Here is a 22,444-nt window from a genome sequence, read left to right as displayed (position 1 = left end):
TCGGTTACCTATGGCATTACCGAGAAGATGAAGTGCCATAATTACATAATTTTTAAAATTAGTTCTTTGAAATTAAATTTTGAGGGATCATAAGGCACGAGTGCACGAGCCGATGCTGCGACGTTCGGTTTTAAGACCCACAGATATTTGCTAATTTTTAAAAAAATAATCGATTAGTTGGACTTGTTTTGGAGCCTTAAACAGAAAGTGTATTATTGCTAGCGAAATTATTGTCTTTCCTCAATACTGAGGAAGTTAAAGGAAATTAGTTTTAAACATATAAAGTAAGTCCTAGTCATCGTTTCCACTGCGGTCAGTTTTACGATCAAAAGTGCTCCGGACTTTTCCGGACTTTCAACGGAAGACCTGGTCCGGTCCGGTTCCGGAACGCTTCGTTCCGGTTCCGGTCCGATAAAAAATCGGACTCTAAAATTTCGTTCCGATCGGACTTCGGACCGGACATCGGACCGGACTTTCCGGACTTTACCCGGTCCGATGTCGATCACTAGTTAGGAGTGGGCCTGTGAAGCACGAGTGCGCATTTTTTTTTGCTAAAGGCGCAAACGACAGCCCCAGTAGTAATCGTTTGCCGTAGAAGAACTGACGAAGCAGTTTAATCGCAGTAACAGTAAACCATATGAATTTTATTGCACTTTTATTGCGCGGTTTTAATGACCAAATTTCGTCACCAAAACCATAAACGCTATATTATTGTTACTTGAGTATTGTTACGTGTGAGTTTAATCAATTTTGTTTCACTTTTACTCGCCGTTTGTAATTAGATACGTTGAATAAAAAGGTGGTGATGACTGTAATTGTTTGTCATTTTCATTTGAATATCACTTCCGACGTTTGGCTATCTCAGCTGATCCGGAAGTCCAATTTCCGATCACTTTTGCAGCAATGCTTTACAAAAAACATAGCCTAGCAGTATAAGATCGCTTTCCATGATCAAGCGTCAAGGTTTTTTTCATCAAATTGTTTGCCGAGCGCGCGTTGTGGCATGTTGCACCATCTTGTTGAAATCACAGCTTCTCCACATTAAGGCCACCCAGTTGTGGTACAAAAACATCGACGATCATGGGCCCGCAACCATCATCTTTGACTGTTACGTTCTGACCAGAATCAATGCTTTCAACGACGCACAAAAAGCCCATCAAACAGTGATCTTTTTAGATGTGTTGACAATATGCCCCGTTGCCGATGAGCTCATTTAGCTCTTCTTTTGTACTATGTACATGTATAGCAGCATCAATCGCCAAAGTCACTTTCAATTGCAAAACGTTATTCAACCAACAATGAAACAACGAACCTTTGGTTTCAACTGGCTACAAGTAGCGCTGGTGAAGCGGGTTTCAAATAATGATGACGATCGCTTTTAACATTAAACGCACCAACAGTTCACGCAAACCTATTCATAAGGTAAGGAAAGTCACTTCAATTTTCATCATTTCTTGGATGGATGTAACGAATAATCCAAAAGTTGTTGTGCCGAATGGATTCAAACACACTTACCTTCCGATCCGTGCACCTCAATTTCACTAAAAAAAGCTATTATTATGAGCATTTTACTGAAATTAAGCAACTGACTTTATTTCTTAAATTCGTCATATCGTTTTAAAATCCGTCCATCAAAATTTTTCATCGTCCGAACTAAAAATCACAACAATGTTTACGAAATTATCGCGCATGTATTTGTGTAGGACGGCAGAATAAACGTTATTCTGCAAAAATTTCTACTGGTCATGCAAGTTTTCCCAGCTGCAGAATAACGACAATGCGATACGTGAGCTATTTTCATTTTATGAATGACGAAAATTGAACCGATTGGTCGATATTTTCTTCTTCCGCGCACGAAAATACGTAGGAAATTTGGCTGCTAGGAATTCTTTAATGAAAAAAAAAACATTTAAATGGATCTCAGCTCACTTTGATTGATCGCGTATGATAGTCAACAAACTAAAATATTTTGGAATTACTAATTTTGCATTGTGTGTCATAAAAAACGCTGATATTTTTAATAATATGTGTTGGGTAGGACGGGAATAGGCAATTACGACGAAGTAGCAACATGCCCTACTATGAAAAACAGGCACTCACTGATGAAGCCAGCAAGTCGTAGACGGCATACGTATCTGTCAGAAAAAAATTAAATTTCGTTAATTACGATCTTTGATTTTCGATCTTCGATTTTTGATGTTGGATTTTCGATTTTCGATCATTGATTTTCAATTCTTTAGTCTTGAGTTTTGATTTCGATCATCGGTCTTCGATATTAGATTTTCAATTTTCGGTTCTCGATTCAAGATTTTTGATTTTCGAGTTTCGATTTTCAATTTTCGATTTTTGATTTTCAATTTTTGGTTTTCGATTTTTGACTCCGATTTACGACTTTTGATATTCGAGTTTCGAATTTCGGTTTACGATTTGCGATTTGATCCATGATTTTTACCCTTCTATTTTGGTTCTTCGATCTTTGATATTAGTTGTTCGATTTTCTAGTTTGGCTAATTTCTGAATCTCGATTCCGAGATTTGCTTTTTGATCTTCGGTTTTTGCTTGTCAATTTTTGATGATCAATCTTCGATTTTCGGGTTTCGGTTTACAATATTCGATTCTAGATTTTCGTGTTTTAATTTTCGATTTTCGATTTTCGAGATTAGATGTTAGATTTCCAATTTTCAATTTTCGATATTTCGATATTTGATTTTTGCCTCTCAATTATTTTCTCAATTTGGTTTTCGATTTTCGGTTTTCGGTTTACGATCTTCGGAATTAGATCTTTGAGGGTCGATGATTTTTTAATTTCGATTTTGACCTGTGATTTTCGATAGTGGATATTCGATATCGGCTGTTCAATTTTCGATTCTCGATGTGCCGACGCTTGGTTTTCGACTTTTGCTTCTCGATTTTTGATTTTCGATTCTCTATCCTTGATCTTCGGTCTTTGACATTAGATTTTCGATTCTCAATTTAATCTCCAATGCACAATGGTCCAGAAACGAAAGTTAAGTGAAAAATTACTTATGCGGTTAAGCGATTCATAATAGCTTCCCATAATGTTCAGCAAAGTTGTTCAACTCTAAAAGATAATTAATGTGAAATTAACGGCCAAGTTCCAGTTTGGCTTGTAAATACATAACACATAATAACTTTTTATAGAAAAGAGATAGAAGAATAATTACTTCGACAAAGTTGTAGCTAAAGAATATCTAAGTAACTTTTCCAAAGATATAATAGGCGTATTTTTCATAATTTTTGACTCACAGGGTGTTTTATATAAAGACCTACACAACATCACTTGTTCGCTAATTACTTCAAATTTATTGGTTTTATTGCATCATAATGTTTTACAAAGATGTTTTTCTTATCAAAAGACATATTTTTGTAGAACATTGTATATTGAAAACTCATACGTGAAACGTTGTTGGTTGGAAATGTCTCCGTATTTGTCAAAGTGGTGCTGTTTAACACTCGAAAAAATTAAGTTAACATGAAAACATAGGTAATTCTCATCCACCACACATTTCATGTAACGTTCACGTGAATTATTGGTAGCTTTGGTAGCCAGTTTACGTACGGTACCGGTAAATTTTATCAACTTTCCCATTAACTAGCACCTGAAGCTCATGCGAGTTGCTTTTTCACGTGTAAGCGACGCACAGTGGCGCTCCTCCATACAAAGCTTGGCCAAAAGTCAAAAGTTACTCCAAATTGGCTGAAAATAACATCTTTAACTAATTTTGGATCACTGATTTCAAATTTGGGATCAAAAATCAAAAAAAAAATAAGCGCTCATTAGTGTGGTTCAAAAAATTTTAAAAAAAATTTCTCTATTAACTAGGTTTATTTTTGTTTGTTGTTTTTTGTGATGGCGAACTTTGTATTTGCCGTTGAAAACATAAAAAACTTGTATCATGATGCATTAGGGTGGTTCAGAAACCATAAAAAAAACTTTATTCCAAATAAAATAAAAACTAGTAAATTATAAGCTTTTAGGTTGGTTCAAAAAATAATAAAATTGAAAATTAAAAATTAAAAAGAAAACGCTTTAATAATATGACGATAAATATCATTTCACTAGTCATTAACAACCATCATTAAAGTAAGAAAAATTTAAAATCTGAGGGGCCTTGCTTTGCGGTATTCACTAAGCTAGTTCCAACTATAGAATTGGCTCTTGGTAACGCTATCGCAAGGTACACAAAAATACGCTATACAAAAATCGAGTAGAAAAAAATGTACCTATGCTATGTGAAGATGAGAAGAAGAGATTGGGTTACCATAATAAAAGTCGTTGTAATTAACGTAGACTAAACGTAAAGTAAAAACCTTTTAATTTTATTCGTAGAGATTTTAATGGAAGAAAAAAATATTACAAAATTGCATTGGATAGTATTATTATTCTTTACGCGAACCTTTGAACGAATGGTCTCTTCTAATTCTTCTTATGTCCTTATTGAGTGCTTCTTGTGCCTCCTCCGAAAGCCTTCCTATAGGAAGGATGGATTTGTTAACGATGTCACAACCATGTTCAAGCATTTTGTGTACAGTGGTCGGCATATTGTACCACCCATAAAGCGACACATATTGCTTAGCTGTTTGTCGTGTAAATTCGCGGAATTTGGGTTCGTTAATTTCGTGCCCAGAAGAGATGGTTATCAATACCGTTCGAAACATTTCGATCAGATAATAACGCATATTCGCAGTGAGTCAGGTAACAGTAATCTGCCGTATTAGATTTTCGATTTTTGACCAACCGGCACCGCTGCCACTTTCGGTCATCGATTTTCGATTTTCGTCTTCGATTTTTAATTTTCGGTTTACAATCTGATTGTAGATCTACGATTTTTGATTTTCGATTTTCCATTCTGATATTCTAACTTTTATATTCTCGATTTCGATCATCGATTTTTGATATTAGATTTTCGATTCTCCAATACCAATAACATTGGCATTAGCATAAGCATTCTCGCTTTTCCTGACGATTTTGAGCTTAGGTGTCTTAGGAAAAGTTTCTTATAAAAGTATTCTGCATCTATTCACATTTTTATTCAATTAGATATTAAGGAGATAACAGGTTTGAAAAAAATAACTTTTTATAGGGACTAGATGACATGTTCATGTGTTCAGCAAAGTAGTAGAACTTTGAATTTCGTTGAACTTTGCCAAAGATACGAAGTATCTGTATCATATGGTTTGCAAGATATAATAGACTTTCTGTCGTGACCCCCTTAAAATCAGTTTATTAAGCTTTTTGTACACCAAACCTCATCTAACAGGTTTGACATGTTCTACAAACATTTTGATACCATCAATATACGCAACTTTCTAGAAGGTGTAAATAACGTACGTTGCTTTATTTGCTTTAAAAACTGATTTGAAGCATAAATTTTACCGTTTTTACAAGTAATTTTTTCCGTAAATAGGCACCTCCTGGCAGATAAAGTTAGTATCGTTTGAACCGCTATAAAATATAGTATAAGTGTGCCGAAAATCACGACCGGGTCTGCTCGATTCTCGTTTTTCGATTTCTATCTACGGTCTTCGATATTAAATTCGAATATCGAGATCGATTTTTGATCGTTGACTTTATTGACGTTGACTGATTTTCGAACTTCAGTTTTTGATTTTCAATTTTAAATTACAATTTTAAATTACAATTTTAAATTTGACGGTCACATAGTTCACAGGCAGGTTGGGTTCGAGTCTGGTTTTAATTGGCTCCCAGTGTATATCTTGGTTCAAAGCGCGGATTTTCCAGTTTGGTAAAAATTACGACCTCTCAAAGCAACAATTCAAAAGTGAATTGATTTTATTCATTTCTTATAGTAGTTTTATTATAGCTTTGCCGAGTCTGTCTAGTCCTATAATGGCTTTCCTCAAGAAAGTGTCGTCATGGTTGAAGAAGGCTTAAAAAAACCCTCTATCAATATCAATAAGTAAAGTTCACATTTTAAGTGGTTTTAGCAAGGCAAAGCCTTAGGTTTATACCGTCTGTAGACATTACCCTTCTTTATCGACAGACTTCGCAGCCGGCTATTAGAGTACAGAAAAGTTACGGGACCAGTGTAACGATCCTACTGACTCTATCTAGCAAGCACCGCCTAGCCGAGATTCGAACATACGACGACTGGCTTGTAAGACCAGCATCGTACCTCGAAGCTAACTGGGCGGGCGAAGTGGTTTTAGAGTATATTTGAAAAACCGTTTAAAAACGACATTTTACAGCTTTCTTAAAACTTGACAATAGTTTGGACAAATATTTATGACATTGTTTTGCAAAATGAATTTATCTTATTATTGCTGCCATAAAACTTTCTTGAAACCGTTTATTCTTGAATGAACAATAGTACTCTTAAGAAAGAACAAAATCTGTCAACAAATGGACTGAGCGTGGCGTGGAAAATTTCACCTTTATGTGCTACAAAGTGCATGATCTTATAACAAATTTTATAGGCCTTTATCAGGCAATGTAATGTTTTGCAAGTGTTTTTTTTTTAAGAAGCGAACCTTGAAATCATCAACAATTGTGGTAGTTTTATTATAGTTTTAAGCTACTCTTGGGAGTCACTATACAAAGATATCGATAAACGTTACAAGTTTACAGAGGACGTTTGGAACTATTCTTGAGAACCTTCTTTGTGGACTACTCTAGTTTTATAAGAGTTTTATGGCCCTTTTAACGCGTTTTTTTTTGTAAAATTACACGTCTTATGATCGGGTTTAGGGAGCAAATGCTGTGAAAACCTCTTCAAGTCCACCATAAAATTGAGTTTGTTATTTGGGTAGTAAGTGTTACTTCAACGGCTCTGCCTTACCTAATTTTCCGCTCTTTCTCTATCACGTCTAATTCCGTAATCAACATCCAGTTGATTCGAAACAAACTGCAATCTGAACTGACAACTATTTACACCGTGCAAGAAAACACGGTATGTAAACGCTTTGTGCCATTAGCTCAGTAGTGGTCAGAGTGAGAGATTGACTTGAATTGAAACGAAGCTGCTGGTAGTTTCGTTAGTATCCTTCTTAGCATTTATCGTTGCTGCCACCAGTACTGGTGACGATCCAGCTACCGACGAGGTATGCACCAGGTATGGGATACGAGAGTGCTCCGATTTGTGCAAGTAACGGATAAACCTACCTTAGCGAATGTGTCCTTCGGTGCGCAAACGCAGCCTATAGTGCGTATGGTTTCAAGGAAGAAAAAGTTTGGGATGGAAAATGTTAAATGTTAAGAGGGAAAACTTTCCCAACTTTCTGTAACGAATAAACTAAGGTGCAATTGGATTTTGAATAAATGTTTCGTATGTTTTGCTCTGAATTACAGTCCCCAGGGAACTGGGGAGTTTTTCAATCTTCGAGTAAAATAGTAACAGTTGGAGTTTGCCCCTTCTGTTTATGGCGGCTTGTCCGAGGCTTTGGCCATCTACTTTTTGTTCATATATTAATCACTGCAATCACACTACCAAGATACTGCTGTATCTTTATGATGTCCGTGCTTGAGAGTTAAAAACGAATTTTGATAAAACAAATGAGGAAATTCGTTTGAGTTGTTTCGAAATTAGTTGAGTCCCTCAACTTGTTACTGAATCTGTGCAAATCCAATTGATTCGACACAAACTGAAATCTGAGCTACTACTTGCTTATGCTGCGCAAAAATCACAGTATAAATGCTTTTCCTGATAAGGTCAGTGGTTAGAGTGAAATTGACTTGAAATGACGCTGCTGGTAGTTGTGTTAGTATGCTTCTTGGCATTTACCAGCGGTGCTACTAGTGATGACGATCCGGCAGTTTACGAGGCATGTAAATGCACCTACGAGTATGATCCCGTTTGTGGCAGTGATGGACAAACCTACGCCACCGAGTGTCTCCTACGTTGTGCAAACGCAAAAGATGCTGCCCTCAACGTACACAAAACCAAGGATGGAGAATGTTGAATGTGTAGGAAAAACTACCAAAATTCTGTGACGAATAAATTTTTGACAAATTTTTCATTTGAGATTTATATTTCTCTTTTTGCTAGTAACAGGGTAGTAACCCCATAACGCCATAAATACAAAAGAATAAACTATACTTTCTTCAACAATATTGTAGATAATAGTTAACTCTACAATTGCGCTATACACTGCTTTTTTGAATTCCGTTTCACTTAGGCACTGTAGTCAAAAGCCCTGTAGTCACTGAGCACAAAAATAGCAAATGAAGGCTGGTTAAAAAGTGAACGAAAGCCTGGCTTAATGGCAATTAAGTGCTAAACAGATAAAAGCTGGTTGCTGGTTAAGGAACTTTTTTGAGAGTGCAGCAAATCACAGCATAATAAAATGAAACGCAAATTAACTGAACAACGACTCAAAGATTGAAATCAACTATCATGACTATGTTAAGCTGCGAAAAATTGATTGCAATTTTGTACAAATTGCAATTTGTATTCCTTCACGTTTAAGGTTGTTTTTGTTGCACAAACAATTTATTATAATTTATTCAAGGAGAAAGAAATAAAATTGGCAATTAGGATTTTATTCGCTCGGAGCCTGTGCTTTTGAGATCACTCTAATGGAGTGCTTAATATATTTTTAACCTTCTTTAACCCTATGTAATTTCGAAGAGGAGTATTGACAGCATCAATCGGATAGGTGAAAACTTTTGGTAAAACACTGTCTAAAATCGGTCGCGTGACTTAAAAAGCATAAAAGTTCAGTAAGGTTAGCTCAACCATTTTCCAATAGTTAAAAATATTCTACAGAAGGGTATAAGAGAGACTTATCAGCCATATTAAAAAAAGATCGAATCATGTCAAACAAATACCTCAAATTAAGCCAAACTAATTGGAATGTAAGGCAATCATGCTTTCCCCATCGTAATCCAACCGATACCGTTTCTGATTAGTTAATTGTTACAAACTTACAGAAAAACCATTTTGTTAAGCGCATTGGTCATGCTTGATCGTAATAAAACTGTTCATTTGCAGGCCTTTGAATGGTTAGAAAGTTTAGCACGATAAAAAATTTCCCGCTGACTTAATCGGCTCGCACCGGTTGATACCTTCGGTCGTCGTCATATATCATTGAACATCGTTGGAACCTTCTTTTTTTTCCTTTATTCCCTGTTACTTTTTTTACGATCCCCTACATGTGCACCTTTATGCCCTTTCCAAGCTCCGGATCACTCTGATAAAGTCACCAGGGGAAATTAATAACATTTCGTGCAGTCATTCATTATTTTCGATTTTTCATTTCTCCTACTTTATTCTTTTGCATTTTGAATGCAGTTAAGAGCTACCTCACCTGGGGAGAAAGCTTCAAACGGACGAAAGCAGAGGTAAAGTTCCGGTTCAAACCCGGATTGAGTGACCCGTTTTACCCCGGCAAACCGTCCTTGCTTCATCAGCGTCATTCCGAATGTTTACACTTACTTTACGACATTCGTTCATTTAGGAACCTTTTTTTTTCTTCTTCTTTCGGTTCGCCATAAAACCTTCGTGTTGTGGACATTTGAGCATTTCGCCTACCCATCGATAAATCATCTCTACCTCTCTCTCTCTCGTTCTCGTATGGTATGATGGTATGGTGCGAGGAGCCATAAAACCTTGAGCCCTGCGTCGAAGCCGGAGCGACATGGTAAAGGTCTTTTGCGAATTTGGAACCTTCCACGTTGATCACTTAATCCTGCGAGAAGGGATCATCAACGCGCGGAAATCTCCCGGTCGGGCGTATTTGTTTGCACTATTTTACCAATCACATCAGTGAAAACCACAGCCGGCACACATGCCGAGGACCGCTGACGGATTATTCCAGTAGCAGATAATATTTGTTTGGATAGCTGCCAGTTTTTCGACAAGTTTGCTCAATCGCATCGCTCGCTCGCTCGCTCGGTCATTGATCGAAACGATCTAAATGCAGTAGGGAATGTAGCATAAAAAAAACATGAAAAGCAGCACACATTCAGATAGGGAAACTATACCTAACTATTGATGAATTGAACTATCGGAAGGGGCTGGTGGAAAGGGGGACGACGGGCAGGGTTTTGGTTTTCCGTTGCAGCCGGCCCTTGGACGGGTGTGTGATTTTTCACTTTGCCTATCGATTTCTGGGCGCGCTGGCAATGAGATATCTGGTTTCATTTGCTACATAGGCAGTATTATTGGCAGTTCTAGTTTATGTGTGGTTTAGCTAGATGTAGTTCAATGCCGTTCTGGTTAGCTCAGTATCAGCTAAAGATATTTTTATTTTCGAGCAAACACAGTGAGTGGTTCGCAGGGTTTAATTGCCATAGTTTTTTTATTGGCAAATTTATTGGCATGGTCCATCACTGACTTTGTATGCATTAGATTCGGAATTTCTGACGTTTGAGCACTCCATTTCGAACTCGGTATTGTAGGTTTGTCCGTCGCTTGCACAAACGCGATCCAACTCCAGCGGACAGCGACATGCTTTTTAAATTGAGGAGTCATCCACGGGGAAACCAAAAGTAACGATTAAAGATGCCAACAAAGTTACCAGCTATTGATTCTTTGTTTACAAGGTAACATTTTGGGTTTTATTGTACCCTTATAACGGTATTTACGACCAATTTTGGTGATGAAAACCATCATAAGACAATAATAAAGCTTTCATTGTTACTGGGTTTCTATGTGTCTTTCCTTTGCGATTTTGTGGCAATAGAAATACTTCCTTCCTTCCAAACAGAATACTTCCTTGGAACTTTATTTAAACCTTTCTCTATGACCATTTATTTGAGTCTTTCTTTGGCACTCTCTTGAGTTCTTTAATTGACTTTGGATTGTTTTTGGATTATTTTTTGAACCCAAACGGTGGTCATTTCTCGAACACTTGTTCGACTGCTATTGGGTTCTTTTTGGAATATCGTTGGATTTTGCTCTTTGTTGTTGTGTTTTGGATCTTTTTGGACATTTATCAAGTCTTTGCACGGGCTTTATGGACTTTTTTGAAGTCTTTTACGCTCTATTTGAAATGTTTTAAATCGGTTTTGAACCCTTTCTAGATTATTCTTGGACTTTAATTTTACCCACCTATCATACCAATATAAACGATAAAATTTAATACGCATATGCTGCACAACTACGGAAACTGCTGAAAATTTATTATTAATTCTACTGGATGTTTTGCTATAGTCGCTATAAACCAAATCGATCAGGATGATCTGACAGTAAAATTTAACTTTCATTTCACGGCTTGTGCTTATACCCTGATTCGTAGAGACATTATAAAAACTTTCTGAAGATTGGGTCACTTGATCGGAAGACAGTTTTATAGCTATCATCAGAAAGTTCTGGAGCAGCTCATAGTTTTGTTAGCTGTTTTATGACATTGGTCATGAAAACCACTAGATTCAATAACCTGAAAGACGTTCAATCAAAACGGAGTGTTTTATTCACCATTTAATTAGGAAAGTTTTTCTGTCTCTTTTAACACGGTCCATCCTTGGTTTTTTGAACGGCGCCATTCATGGCACTGGCACACTGCATATCGCACTGGTTATCGTAGGTTTGCCCATCACTTCCGCAAACAGGATCAAACTCCAAGGTACAACGACATGCTTCGTAGACAGCCATATCGTCACCAGCAGCGCCGCCACCGAGAGTAAATGCTAAGCAAGCCAGCAAAGCTGCAATCGGAAACTTAATTTTAGTTCGACTTTGGTTGTGTCACACACTGACTAAGCTGAAGGCATTGAGTAGAGTGGGTGACTACCGGCATTCATAATTCTGTACAGTTATAACTGGTGCTAATTAAGGTTTCGGTTCGAATCGAATCGTTTAGATTTGTAAAATCCAAATCCTCACTGCTGTTATCGAACTCGATTTGCTTTAGATTCGGACATTATCATCCACCGAACTTTTTATTTAAAAGTTAAATCTTGTAATGCAATAAATAGTTAGAAAAATTTCCAATCGATTGATACAAATATCTCATAAATCTTGAGGATTGACTGAGTTATAAGCATGTAAAATGTTACCACTTTGATACTGGCTACATGTAACGCAAATTAGCAAGGCTTTCAAAAAAAAGCAACTCAGTTAGGAAACCGCTAAGTTATTAGCGTTCAAAACCTGACCACTTCTCGAAATAGATATTTTAGAATGATATCCTATCTAGGCAAATCTTGCCATAAGACGTAGTCCTACGTCAAAAAATGCTCGAATAAATAGTAAAATAAAAGTCAAACGAGGAATCACAAAAAAAATTAAGCATCAAAGAAACAATCATAGAATGAGTTCGAGAAAGACTCTAAGTCCGAGAAAGAGTCTAGGAATAAACCAAAGAGAGAGTCACAGAAAGAGTCAAAGAAAGTGTTAAAGAACAGGTCCACTTTATTTGACCTTTTCTTTAACACTTTTTTGACTTTGAAGGAAAAAGTGAAAGAAAGAATCACAGAAAGAGTCAAAGAGAGAGCCAAAGAAAAAAGTAATAGAAATAATCCAGGAAAGAATTCAAAAAAGAATCATAGAAGATATCCAGGAAAGAGTCTAAGAAAGGGTCTAAGAAAGAGTCAAAGGAACCAGGGAGAAAGAGTCACGAGACGAGTCTAAAAATGGGTTCGAGAAAGAGTCAAAGAGATAGTCAAAGAAAATTTCAAAGAAAGTGTCACAGAAAGAGTCAAAAAAGTGTGAAACAAACAGTCAAAGAAAGGACCAAAGAATCAAAGAAAGATTCAATGAAAGAATCAAAGACAAAGTCATAAAAACGGTCCAAAGAAGAGTTTACATTAACAAAAAACCAATATTAGGTACGGAATTTGAGCCCTTCAAAGGAAAATAGAAATGAATTTGTGCCAGCAGTTATCAAATTTTATTCATATTCAGGACTAATAAGGCTGTGATGTTTAACATGTTTCTGTGAAAAATTCACCACCGACGGTAATAATTATGCCGGAATCAAAATATAGTTATTCCTTTTAGCCCGAGAGCTTATACGCTCCTTGGCAGGGATGCATAGCCGGGAAGTACCCGGCAAGTAAACACACATTTCCGCGTCTGAGTTGGGAACTTTTCCACGACCACGAATACGTTTTGCGCGTTGTTGCTGCTGTGCTCCCGGGATAAGTCCCCTCTCAGCTCCAGCAGGACAGGCCCCATATTTCACTACGCTCAACTTTATTCCTTTTTCTCTTGCTGCACACGCCATATGACATTTGTTTCTGTAAGGTTTTCCATCACTGCCACAAACCAGCAATAAAATGCTGGTGCACGTGCATTCAGAATGCACCCTAACGGTCGCAGAAATTATTAGCGATACGGTGAAAACTAGTGCAGCTGAAAGGTGCATTTTATTGCGGGTAATCGAGAACGAGTGAAACCATTTTCTAAGCTATTCTTATATCTTCTGTTTTTGTTTGTTTATTTTTCCGTGTATTAATTGGCATACCCGTAACGCTTCAGGGATAAATTGCGTAAAAAGTATAATTTGCGTTTAAGCAAGAATCAAAGAAAGGGTCTAAAAAGAGTGGAAATAATAGTAAAAAAAGAACTGGTGAAGAAGAGTCAAATAAAGAATCACAAAAAGAGTTGACAAAAGCACCAAAGAAACAGTCGTAGAAAGAGTTGGGGAAAATTTTTTAGAGTGTCCGAAAAAGAGTCTAAGAAAGAGAACAGAAAGAGTCAAAGAAAATATGAAAGAGAGTAAACGAAAGAGTCTAAGAAAGAGCAAAGAAAAAATTTAAGAAAGAGTCCATGAAAGACTAACGGAAAGAGTTCAGGAAAGAGTCTAAGAATGAGTCCAAGAAAGAATAAAAACGGTCTAAGAGATAGAGAGTTAAAACGTGTGTCACAAAAAGGGTCCGAAATAATCAAAGGGAAGCGCTAAAGTTTCAAAGAAAGTGTGAAACAAAGAGTAAAAGTAAGAGTGAACGAAAAAAAACTTTAGGAATGAGTCCGAAAAAAGGTTTAAGACAAAGTCAAAGAGAAAGATCAAAGAAAAGATCACTGAAAAAGCCATAGAAAGAATCCATGAAAGAATCCGTAAATGATTTCTAGTCTACAGTCTAAGAAAAAGTCCGAGAAAGAGCTCAAGAGGGTGTCAAAAATAGAGTCACAGAAAGAGTCAAAGAAAGAGTTGAAAAAAGTGTGAGAGAAAGAGTGTAAGTTAGAGAAGGAAAGGAAAGAGTCACCGGAAAGATTCAAGTAACGCGTGGAAAAACGAGTCAACGAAAGAGTCAAAGAAAAGGTCAAAAAATGAGTCCAAGAAAGAATCCCAGAAAGAATCCGAAAAAGACGTTTAGAAAGAGTTCAGGAAAGAGTCATAGAATGAGTCCGAGAAAGAGTCTAAGAGATAGTCAAAGAGAAAGTCACGGAAAGAGTCAGAGAAAAGAGCCAAAACTGTCAAAGAAAGTGTGAAAGAAAGAGTGAAAATTTTCATTCTCGTTAAGGAAGAGGTAAAGAAAGAGTCAAAGGATGAATCAAAAAGAGAGTCGACGAAAGAGTCAAAGGAAAGATCACTGAAAAAGTCATTGAAAAAGTCATAGAAAGAATCTAAGAAAGAATCCGAAAAAGTCTTTCAGAAAGAGTCTAAGAATGAGTCCGAAAAAGGGTTTAGGAGGGAGTTAAAGATTAAGTCACAGAAAAAGTCAAAAAAGAGTTGAAAAAAAGTTTGAAAAAAGAGTGAAAATAAGAGAACATGTCTAAAGAAGAGTCCAAAAAAGAGTCACAAGAAGAATCAAGTAAAGTGTGAAAGAAAGAGTGAAAAAAAAAGAGTCAACGAGAGAGTCAAAGCACTGACGAACTGACATGACACATAGAAGAAAATTCTTCAAAAACCATCGTCCTACACATTTTGCTTGCACACTAGCGCTCTCTGTTATGCATGTTGCGGAGTAGCTTGCATTTGCAGGGTTTTATACTGTAGGTTTTTTACATTTGCAGGGTTTTATACTGCAGGTTTTTTACATTTGTATGGTTATATACTGGAAACTCGAAGCAACACTCGAGCGCCGCGGTGTGGCCATGTTGCGAAACATGCTTTTTTGAAAAATAAGTGGTTTTTGAATGGACGATGGAATTAACGCGAGTGTCTCGTCTGTTTGTCTGTGGTCAAAGAAAAGGTCATAAAACGAGTTCAAGAAAGAATCCAAAAAAGAATCCGAAAAAGACTCATAGAGAGAGTCCAGGAAAGAGTCTAAGAATGAGTTCGGGAAAGGTCCTAAGAGATAGTAGGCTAAGGGAAAGTCTAAGTTGGAGGCACAAACCTTTCTATCAATGATGGGAACGTGCTGCTCAAGCCGAAAGAACTGAAGGAAAAGTCAGAAAGCATCAAAGAAAGAACCAAAGAAAGTGGTAAAGAAAGAATCCAAGAAAGTGTGAAAGAAAGAGTGAAAGTGTGAATGAAAGAAGGAGGCAAAGGAAGTACCAAAAAGAGAACCGACAAAAGAGTCAAAGGAAAAATAACCGAAAAAGCCATTGAAAAAGTTATAGGAAGAATACAAGAAAGAATCCGAAAAAGATTTCTAGAAAGACATTAAGAAAAAGTCCGAGAAAAAATTTAAGAGGGAGCCAAAAATAGAGTCACAGAAAGTGTAAAAGAAGGAGTTGAAAAAAGTGTGAAAGAAACAGTGTAAGTTAGAGAAAAAGTCTAAGAAAGAGTCAAGGAAAGATTCAATAACGTGTGGAAAAACGAGTCAACGAAAGAGTCAAAGAAAAGGTCAAAAAATTAATCCAAGAAAGAGTCCCAGAAAGAATCCAAAAAAGACTTTTAGAAAGAGTTCAGGAAAGAGTCAAAGAATGAGTCCGAGAAAGAGGCTAAGAGACGATCAAAGAGAAAGTTACAGAAAGAGCCAAAGAAAGTGTAACAGAAAGTGCCAAAGAAAATGTGAAAGAAAGAATGAAAGTAAAAATGAAAGAAGTGATCGAGAAAAGAATCAAGAAGCGAGTTGACGATAGAGTAAAAAATCATTGAAAGAGTTATAGAAAAGTCCAAGAAAGAATCCCAGATAGAATCCTAAAAAGACTTATAGGAAGAAGGAAAGAATCTAAGAATGAGTCCGAGAAAGAGTCAAAAAGAAAGTCACAGAAAGAGTCAAAAAAAAGAGTCAATGGAAGAATCAAAGTGTACACTGATGTCGCTTTCAACGCGGTTTTTTACGCTGTTTGTTTTTTACGCAATTTTCGGAATTCACGCGGATGTGCTCAATAAGTCTATTTTTTCGCGCAGTGTTGAATCCACAAAGTATATTTTTATGCGAATTTTTAGGTTTTTTACGTAAATTTCGGAATTTAACCGGTTTTTTTGACGCAAATTTCAGAATTAACGCGGTTTTTTACACGATTCTGGTTTACGCGGAACGTATCCTTCGCATAAAAAGCGACTTGAGGGTATACGAAACAGTCATAGACAAAGTCAACGAAAGAGTCAAAGAGAAGGCCAAAAAATGAGTCCGAGAAAGAATTCCAGAAAGACTCGGAAAAAGACTTTTAGAAAGAGTTCAGGAAAGAGTCAAAGAATGAGTCCGAGAAAGAGTCTAAGAGATAGTCAAAGAGAGAGTTACAGAAAGAGTCAAAGAAAGAGTCAAAGAAAGAGCCAAAGAAAGTTTAACAGAAAGTGTCAAAGAAAATGTGAAAAAAAAGAATGAAAGAAGTGGTCAAAGAAAGAATCAAGAAGCGAGTCGACGATAGAGTAAAAAAGTCAATGAGAGTTATAGAAAAAGTTCAAGAAAGAATCCCAGATAGAATTCGAAAAATATCGAGAAAGAAGGAAAGAATCTAAGAATGAGTCCGAGAAAGAGTCAATAAGATACTCACAGAAAGAGTCAAAGAAATAGCCAATGGAAGAATCAAAGTGTATATGAAACAGTCGTAGACAAAGTCATAGAAAGAGTGCAAGAAAAAATCACCAAAAGAGTCATAGAGTGCATCGAAGAATGTGTCAAATAAAGGGTCACGAAATGAGTCAAAACACGGTCACAAATATAATTACAAAAGAGGACTATAATTACAAAACAGGAAATTTTACAAAAATAATCAAGGAAAGTATTAAAGAGGGAGTCAAAGAAATAATAAAAAAAGAGCCAAAGATTTCGTTGCAGAATTTGTTAAATCTGGGCCACAGAAAGAGTTAAACCAGAGTGAAGACAATAATAAAAAAAGTAAAGAAAGAATTACAAAAATAGTCAAAAAAAATTTCATAAAAAGTGGATGAGAGAATAAAAAAAAAAGATTCATAGAAGGAGTATAAAAAACAGTCAACGAAGTCCTCAGAATTCAGAGAAATAGTCAGCGCAAGAGTGAAAGAAAAATCCAAAGCAATAGTCCATGGAAGATCCCAAGAAAAAGCCTAGGAAAGTTTCAAAGAATGAGTACAAGAAAGAGTCAAAACCTAAAAGCTAAAAGTGACAAGCATTTGCCTGAAATAACCTTTGACCTGATTTTCTTCATTTTTTCCGCATTTGTCAGAATAATAAATACAAAGTAACATTAATCATAATCAAAAGTCAAAGAAAAAGTCAAAAAAGATTCAAGTTATAGTCAAAGTCAACTTGAAAATAGAGCCGAAGAAAAGTCAAAGAAAGAATCCAAGAAAGAGTCCAAGAAAAAATCAAACAAAAACTCGGCACAGACAGCGTCAACAATGACTCAAAAAAGAGTCATAGAAAGATTTATAGGAAAAGTCATAAAAAGCGACACAGAGTCATAAATTGAGTCGCTACTTTCAGCGAAAGAAACAACCAAAGAAAAAATCAATCTTTCAAAATACCCAATTGCAAATAACTGGACAAGTTCACCTTTATCTATTAACAGATTTCATGAAGAAACATTAGTTAAAGTATGGAATAATTGTAGAAAATAAAAAAAGTAGTAGAGTAAAGACACGCCTAATAAAATTGCACAATTGTCTTATTGGAGAAAACAACGAACACGTTTTACAAGACTCTATGAAGAGGAAAACTTGAACCATTTGCATTGCTTTTATTTATCTTTGTTTTAAAAAAGATAAAAAAAAATCTATGAGATTCACTTTTACAATAAAACAAAACAAACTTCCTCCCAAACCAACGAAAAAACTGCGTCACGAAGTTTGCAAATAGTTTAAGTATCTTAATTTAGTAACTTTAATTTTGCTGTATAACGGGTACACAAAAATGACTAGGATCCCATAATACTTCCTTGAAGAACGTCAAAGTTTACACATCAAGAAGATAACTTTCATTTCAACCATTTTCGGTTGAAAATGGAATCCTCTAACTTGAAATGAATTGATCTGTTGTGTTGTATTGTATGTTGGACGACTGTTAGTATTATATTTTCGAATTTTTCTCGGAACTAATTCAGTCAAAGTGTCAAAAGCTTGTTTTGCCTTTACAGGTGAATGTTTCAATAATTTATTTTGGCTTTTTCAGGTGATTCTATAAAATATAATATATGAATTTATGCCAGCAGTTATGAAATTTTATTCGCATTTAGGATTGCTATGAATTATGTCGAGATTAAAATATAATATCGATGTTCTTTTTAGTCGGAGAGGTTATACGGTCCTTCACAGGAATGCATAGCCGGGAATTACCCGGCCCATAAACACACATTTCCGCGTCCGAATTGGGAACTTTTCCACGACCACGAATAGGTTTTGCGGGTCGCTGTATTCCCGGGATAAGTCCTCTCTCAGCTGCTTCCTCAGGGCAGACCCCAAACTTCAACATGCTCAACTTTATTCCTTTTTCTCTCGCTGCACACCGTAACTCACATTGGTTGAGGTAAGTTTTTCCATCACTGCCACAAACCCATGCTAAATGTTTGCTACACACGCATAGGGAATGCACCCTAACGGTCGCTGGAATTATCAGCGATAAAGTGAAAAGTAGTGCAGCTGAAAGGTGCATTTTATTACTGGTAATCGAGAACGGGTGAATTCATTTTTATACCTTTCTAAGGTATGTATTTTTATATCTGTTATTTTTCTGGATATTAATTGGCATGCCTGTAACGCTTCAAGCATACATTGAAGTAATTGGCGTTAGTTGCAATTTAACATTGCACAATATTTTTTACTGGTAATGATTTTTTTTTTCAATTTGAGGATTTGTACTAGTATCAGAATAAGTGGAATTAAAATAAACTATCAAACGGATTCTTAGAGACCGGGTCAATTTTTCGAATTTATTTTTATTAGCCGGCAAGGCAAATGTATTGTTAAACAGAAAAAATTTAAAAAAAAACCAGCATGATTTCATTACTTTTTTATAGCAGGATTGCCAATAAAGAAAATAATATCGCAGACGTTTTCCCGTAAACGGCAAATAGAAATGTTGTTCAAAGTTAAACCTTTCTAGAAACAATTCCCTTCAAAACCTAAATATCATTCCTATTTTATGACAAAGTTTGGACGGTAAGGCCTTATAATGATTCAACTCGTGTGAAAATTTTGCATTACCGTGCTAGGGAATATTTGTTTTTTTTGCGGTTTGCGGTTTGCGTTTTTTTGGTTTGCGGCTTTTTTCTTCAATTTTCAAGACAATATTGATTTTCTAACAAGATTTTATTTATTCAACTGATAATTTCTTCAAACAGATCGCTGCTTCTGTTGTTCTGTTCTGTTGTGCCTTTAGTTTTATTTTTAATATGAAATTCCTAATCTGGTAACAAAAGAATTTATCCAAATTTGGTTTCAAATTCCTTGGGGTTTTACTCACGAATACATAAGTTAGGATAACCTGGTGAACTTAAGCATTTTCCCCTGTGTTCTGGAACCTCCTTTCCATTAGGAGTTTACTGCCCAGTAATGGTATTGGTAATCCTTCGTCGCAGCGGCCTTTCTTCGCGTACATCAGTCGGGTTGCTCTTTTGCGTGCTTCGCAGCCCAGAATACACATGTTGGGGTATGTTTTACCGTCAGTGCCACAAACAGGAACATAAATATCCGGACAGTCACACTGACCATCGGGAACCGTCGGTTCACGATCGCTATCACATGGGCCATTACGCACGACGGTTAGCTCGATTCGTCTTCTGTGCCCTTCACAACCCATCTGACATTTGTTGCTATAAGTTTTTCCATCGCTGGCGCAAACCCGGAGCAGGTTTCTGTGACAGACGCACGGGTCTTTAACAAACGCACCAATAACTATTCCAATTTGCAGAGCAAATAGGAAAACTAGTCCACTCGCCGGATGCATGTTTTTCTGACAACTAATGTTCTACTAGTTGCACAAATCACTCCTTTTCCAATATATAACAATTATTTTTATTTGTTGTTCCGATTACTTCGTAACTGTAATGATTTAGTCACGAATTAAGATTGTAGCTTATAACTCAGATAAGTTGCAGAGGCATTTCACGCCAATTCACAAGCTCATCCGGAACAACTTTCTATGATTTGACTGAAATTTTTACATGTTTATTCACTTTGAGCGAATGTGTCAATGTACACTCTACTCAGTAAACCTCTACCCGTATTTCAGACAAAATTGCTGTTTCAAAAGTATTTCCAGTTCGTTTCGTTTGTTTAGCAAAGACTGGGAAACCTAATCGGCTCAATTAGGACGCTTAACAAAATCAAACGCAGCTTTGAATGGTTCCCGAACCCTTCTATGTATTCCATCGTCGCTGAATTCTAAAAGTTCTGAGGTTTGTGAATAATGATCTCTTTTACTTCTCCTCCAAGAGGTCCCAAGTAACAATTTGGGTTTTATCACACTCTTATGATGGCATTTAAGACTAAAATTGGTCTTGAAGATCACCATAAGAGTACAATACAACTCACATTGTTGCTTGGGGTACGATGCTGGTCTAACAAGCTAGTCGTTGTACGTTCCAATCTTCATTGGGCGAGAGTCAGTAGTATCGATAAAGAAGGGTCAAGTCTTATAGACGTTTATACCCAAGGGTCTGCTGTTTTATATCCCAAGTACAAAGGAAACCGACATTTGAAAACAAATGAGCATCGAAAAGTAATGTGTACAGAAAACCAATATTAAAATCCTTTTATAACAAGTACATATATTCAATATTCTACAATCATTTAATTGCCATTCTTAAACACTATGATTTGCCCTGCCAGTCGGTTGACTTCACGCTTCGAAAGACTGGGCTATTTCCTCCAAAATTCGGGCAGGGTACTTCAAACAAATTTGGATCCGCCCGGTACGCACACTGCAGCTGGCACTGGTTCAGGTAATGTGCTCCATCATTTGTGCATCCCGTCTCTTCCGGTTGGTCCGGACAAACGCATTCCGGCTCCTGCGCAGTGGCGCGCGTTGCCAAGCATAGTAGCAGTGGCAGAATAAAACTGATCGGAGCTGAGAAATGCATCTTTCTTCGGGAACGGTTAGATGGAAACTTAGCTTCAACTCTACAGTTTATGTACTGGTTCCAGTTAATTCCTGTGCATAATTCATTAGTTATCCTCGATTGTTTAGCAACTTTCACCGGTATTGTTTCCAGATTGCCTGATGAACGTTTTTGACACAGAACTAGGTAGAAAAACGAGGTGTTTTACTAGCGCAGACATCAATTTGATCATTGCCAGTTCAGCTACAAGTCAGACGATAAAACAACAAAACATGTTCGGATTGAACGGACCAACGACTGCAAACAACTGTTTGCTTGACAGAGAGTACATTTATTAGCTTGTCTCGCTTTTGAAACAACAGACTGTACACGGTCCGACTTTTTTATGTTCAAGGTTTGCATTTTCAAGAAACTTTTTGGCAAAGCTCATTTACGCAATGTAACGAAACAAACATAGATCTCCAATTTATCATTACCTGATTTTGTCGCTAGCAAAAATATTCGTTTTAGGCAAAACAGGCTTGCTTTCCAAAACTATGAAACTAACAATTTCTAACATACATATTTTTAACGTCATAAAAACACATGATTGGACTTAAGATAGGATTTGTATTTTGACTAGAATTTGATATTATTTGGGACTTGATTGAACACTTCATTTTGGACTTCGGTTTTGACTTGAAATTGAAATTTTGGTCGTTTGGACTTGATTTTAGACATGAATGTGGACTTGAATTTGAGCTTAAAAATGAACTTTAATTTGGATATAAATTTGGACGTCACTTTTGATTTGAATTTGAGCCTGTATTAGAATTTGAAATCGGTCAGGCTGCATCCCGGTTCAACTTCTAAAAGCGGGGAGCGAACGGCTGTACGAAGCAATCTACCGGATCATTATCAGGATCTGGGAGAAAGAACTTCAAGGCGGCGTATGATTCAGTCAAACGATATGAGCTGTGGCAGATAATGCTAGAAAATGGTTTTCAGGCGAAACTAGTTTCCCTGATTCGTGCGATACCGCAACCTTTAGGGGCCTTTAGGGCCTTTAAACGGGAAGAAGCGAAAGTGAGACTTACCATTAACACCACTAGAACCCACTAGAATACCACTAGATGTAAAGTAGCGGAGGAATTCATATACCTTGGTACGCTCGTGACCTGTGACAACGATGTAAACCGCGAAGTGAAACGACGAACTGCAGTCGCGAA

At 36.6% G+C, this 22,444-nt stretch overlaps 2 protein-coding genes across 3 annotated transcripts in view; one reads left to right on the top strand and one right to left on the bottom strand.

Moving 5' to 3' along the window:
• Window positions 1-22,444, top strand: part of LOC128744002 (protein sickie-like) — a 99,147-nt gene that overhangs the window by 16,496 nt on the left and 60,207 nt on the right. The window lies entirely within an intron of this gene.
• LOC128740987 (serine protease inhibitor dipetalogastin-like) lies at window positions 11,430-20,122 on the bottom strand. Its single transcript, XM_053836563.1, has 3 exons — window positions 19,698-20,122; window positions 12,939-13,231; window positions 11,430-11,629 (listed from the first exon to the last, which is right to left on the bottom strand). The coding sequence occupies exons 1-3, from the start codon at window positions 20,120-20,122 to the stop codon at window positions 11,430-11,432; spliced, it is 918 nt and encodes a 305-aa protein (XP_053692538.1).

Source organism: Sabethes cyaneus, chromosome 3, assembly GCF_943734655.1.
Source record: "Sabethes cyaneus chromosome 3, idSabCyanKW18_F2, whole genome shotgun sequence".
NCBI lineage: Eukaryota > Metazoa > Arthropoda > Insecta > Diptera > Culicidae > Sabethes > Sabethes cyaneus.
The sequence above is the reverse complement of the archived record's forward strand: the minus strand, read 5'-3'. Positions and strand labels throughout refer to the sequence as shown.

Coding starts and splice junctions, on each gene's coding strand:
- LOC128740987 (XM_053836563.1), bottom strand. CDS start 20,122: ATGCATCCGGCGAGTGGACTAGTTTTCCTATTTGCTCTGCAAATTGGA. Junction 13,232..19,697: donor AAACTCCTAATGGAAAGGAG/GTTCCAGAACAC, acceptor TGCGACCGTTAG/GGTGCATTCTGAATGCACGT. Junction 11,630..12,938: donor ATGCATCCCTGCCAAGGAGC/GTATAAGCTCTC, acceptor TTCCGATTGCAG/CTTTGCTGGCTTGCTTAGCA.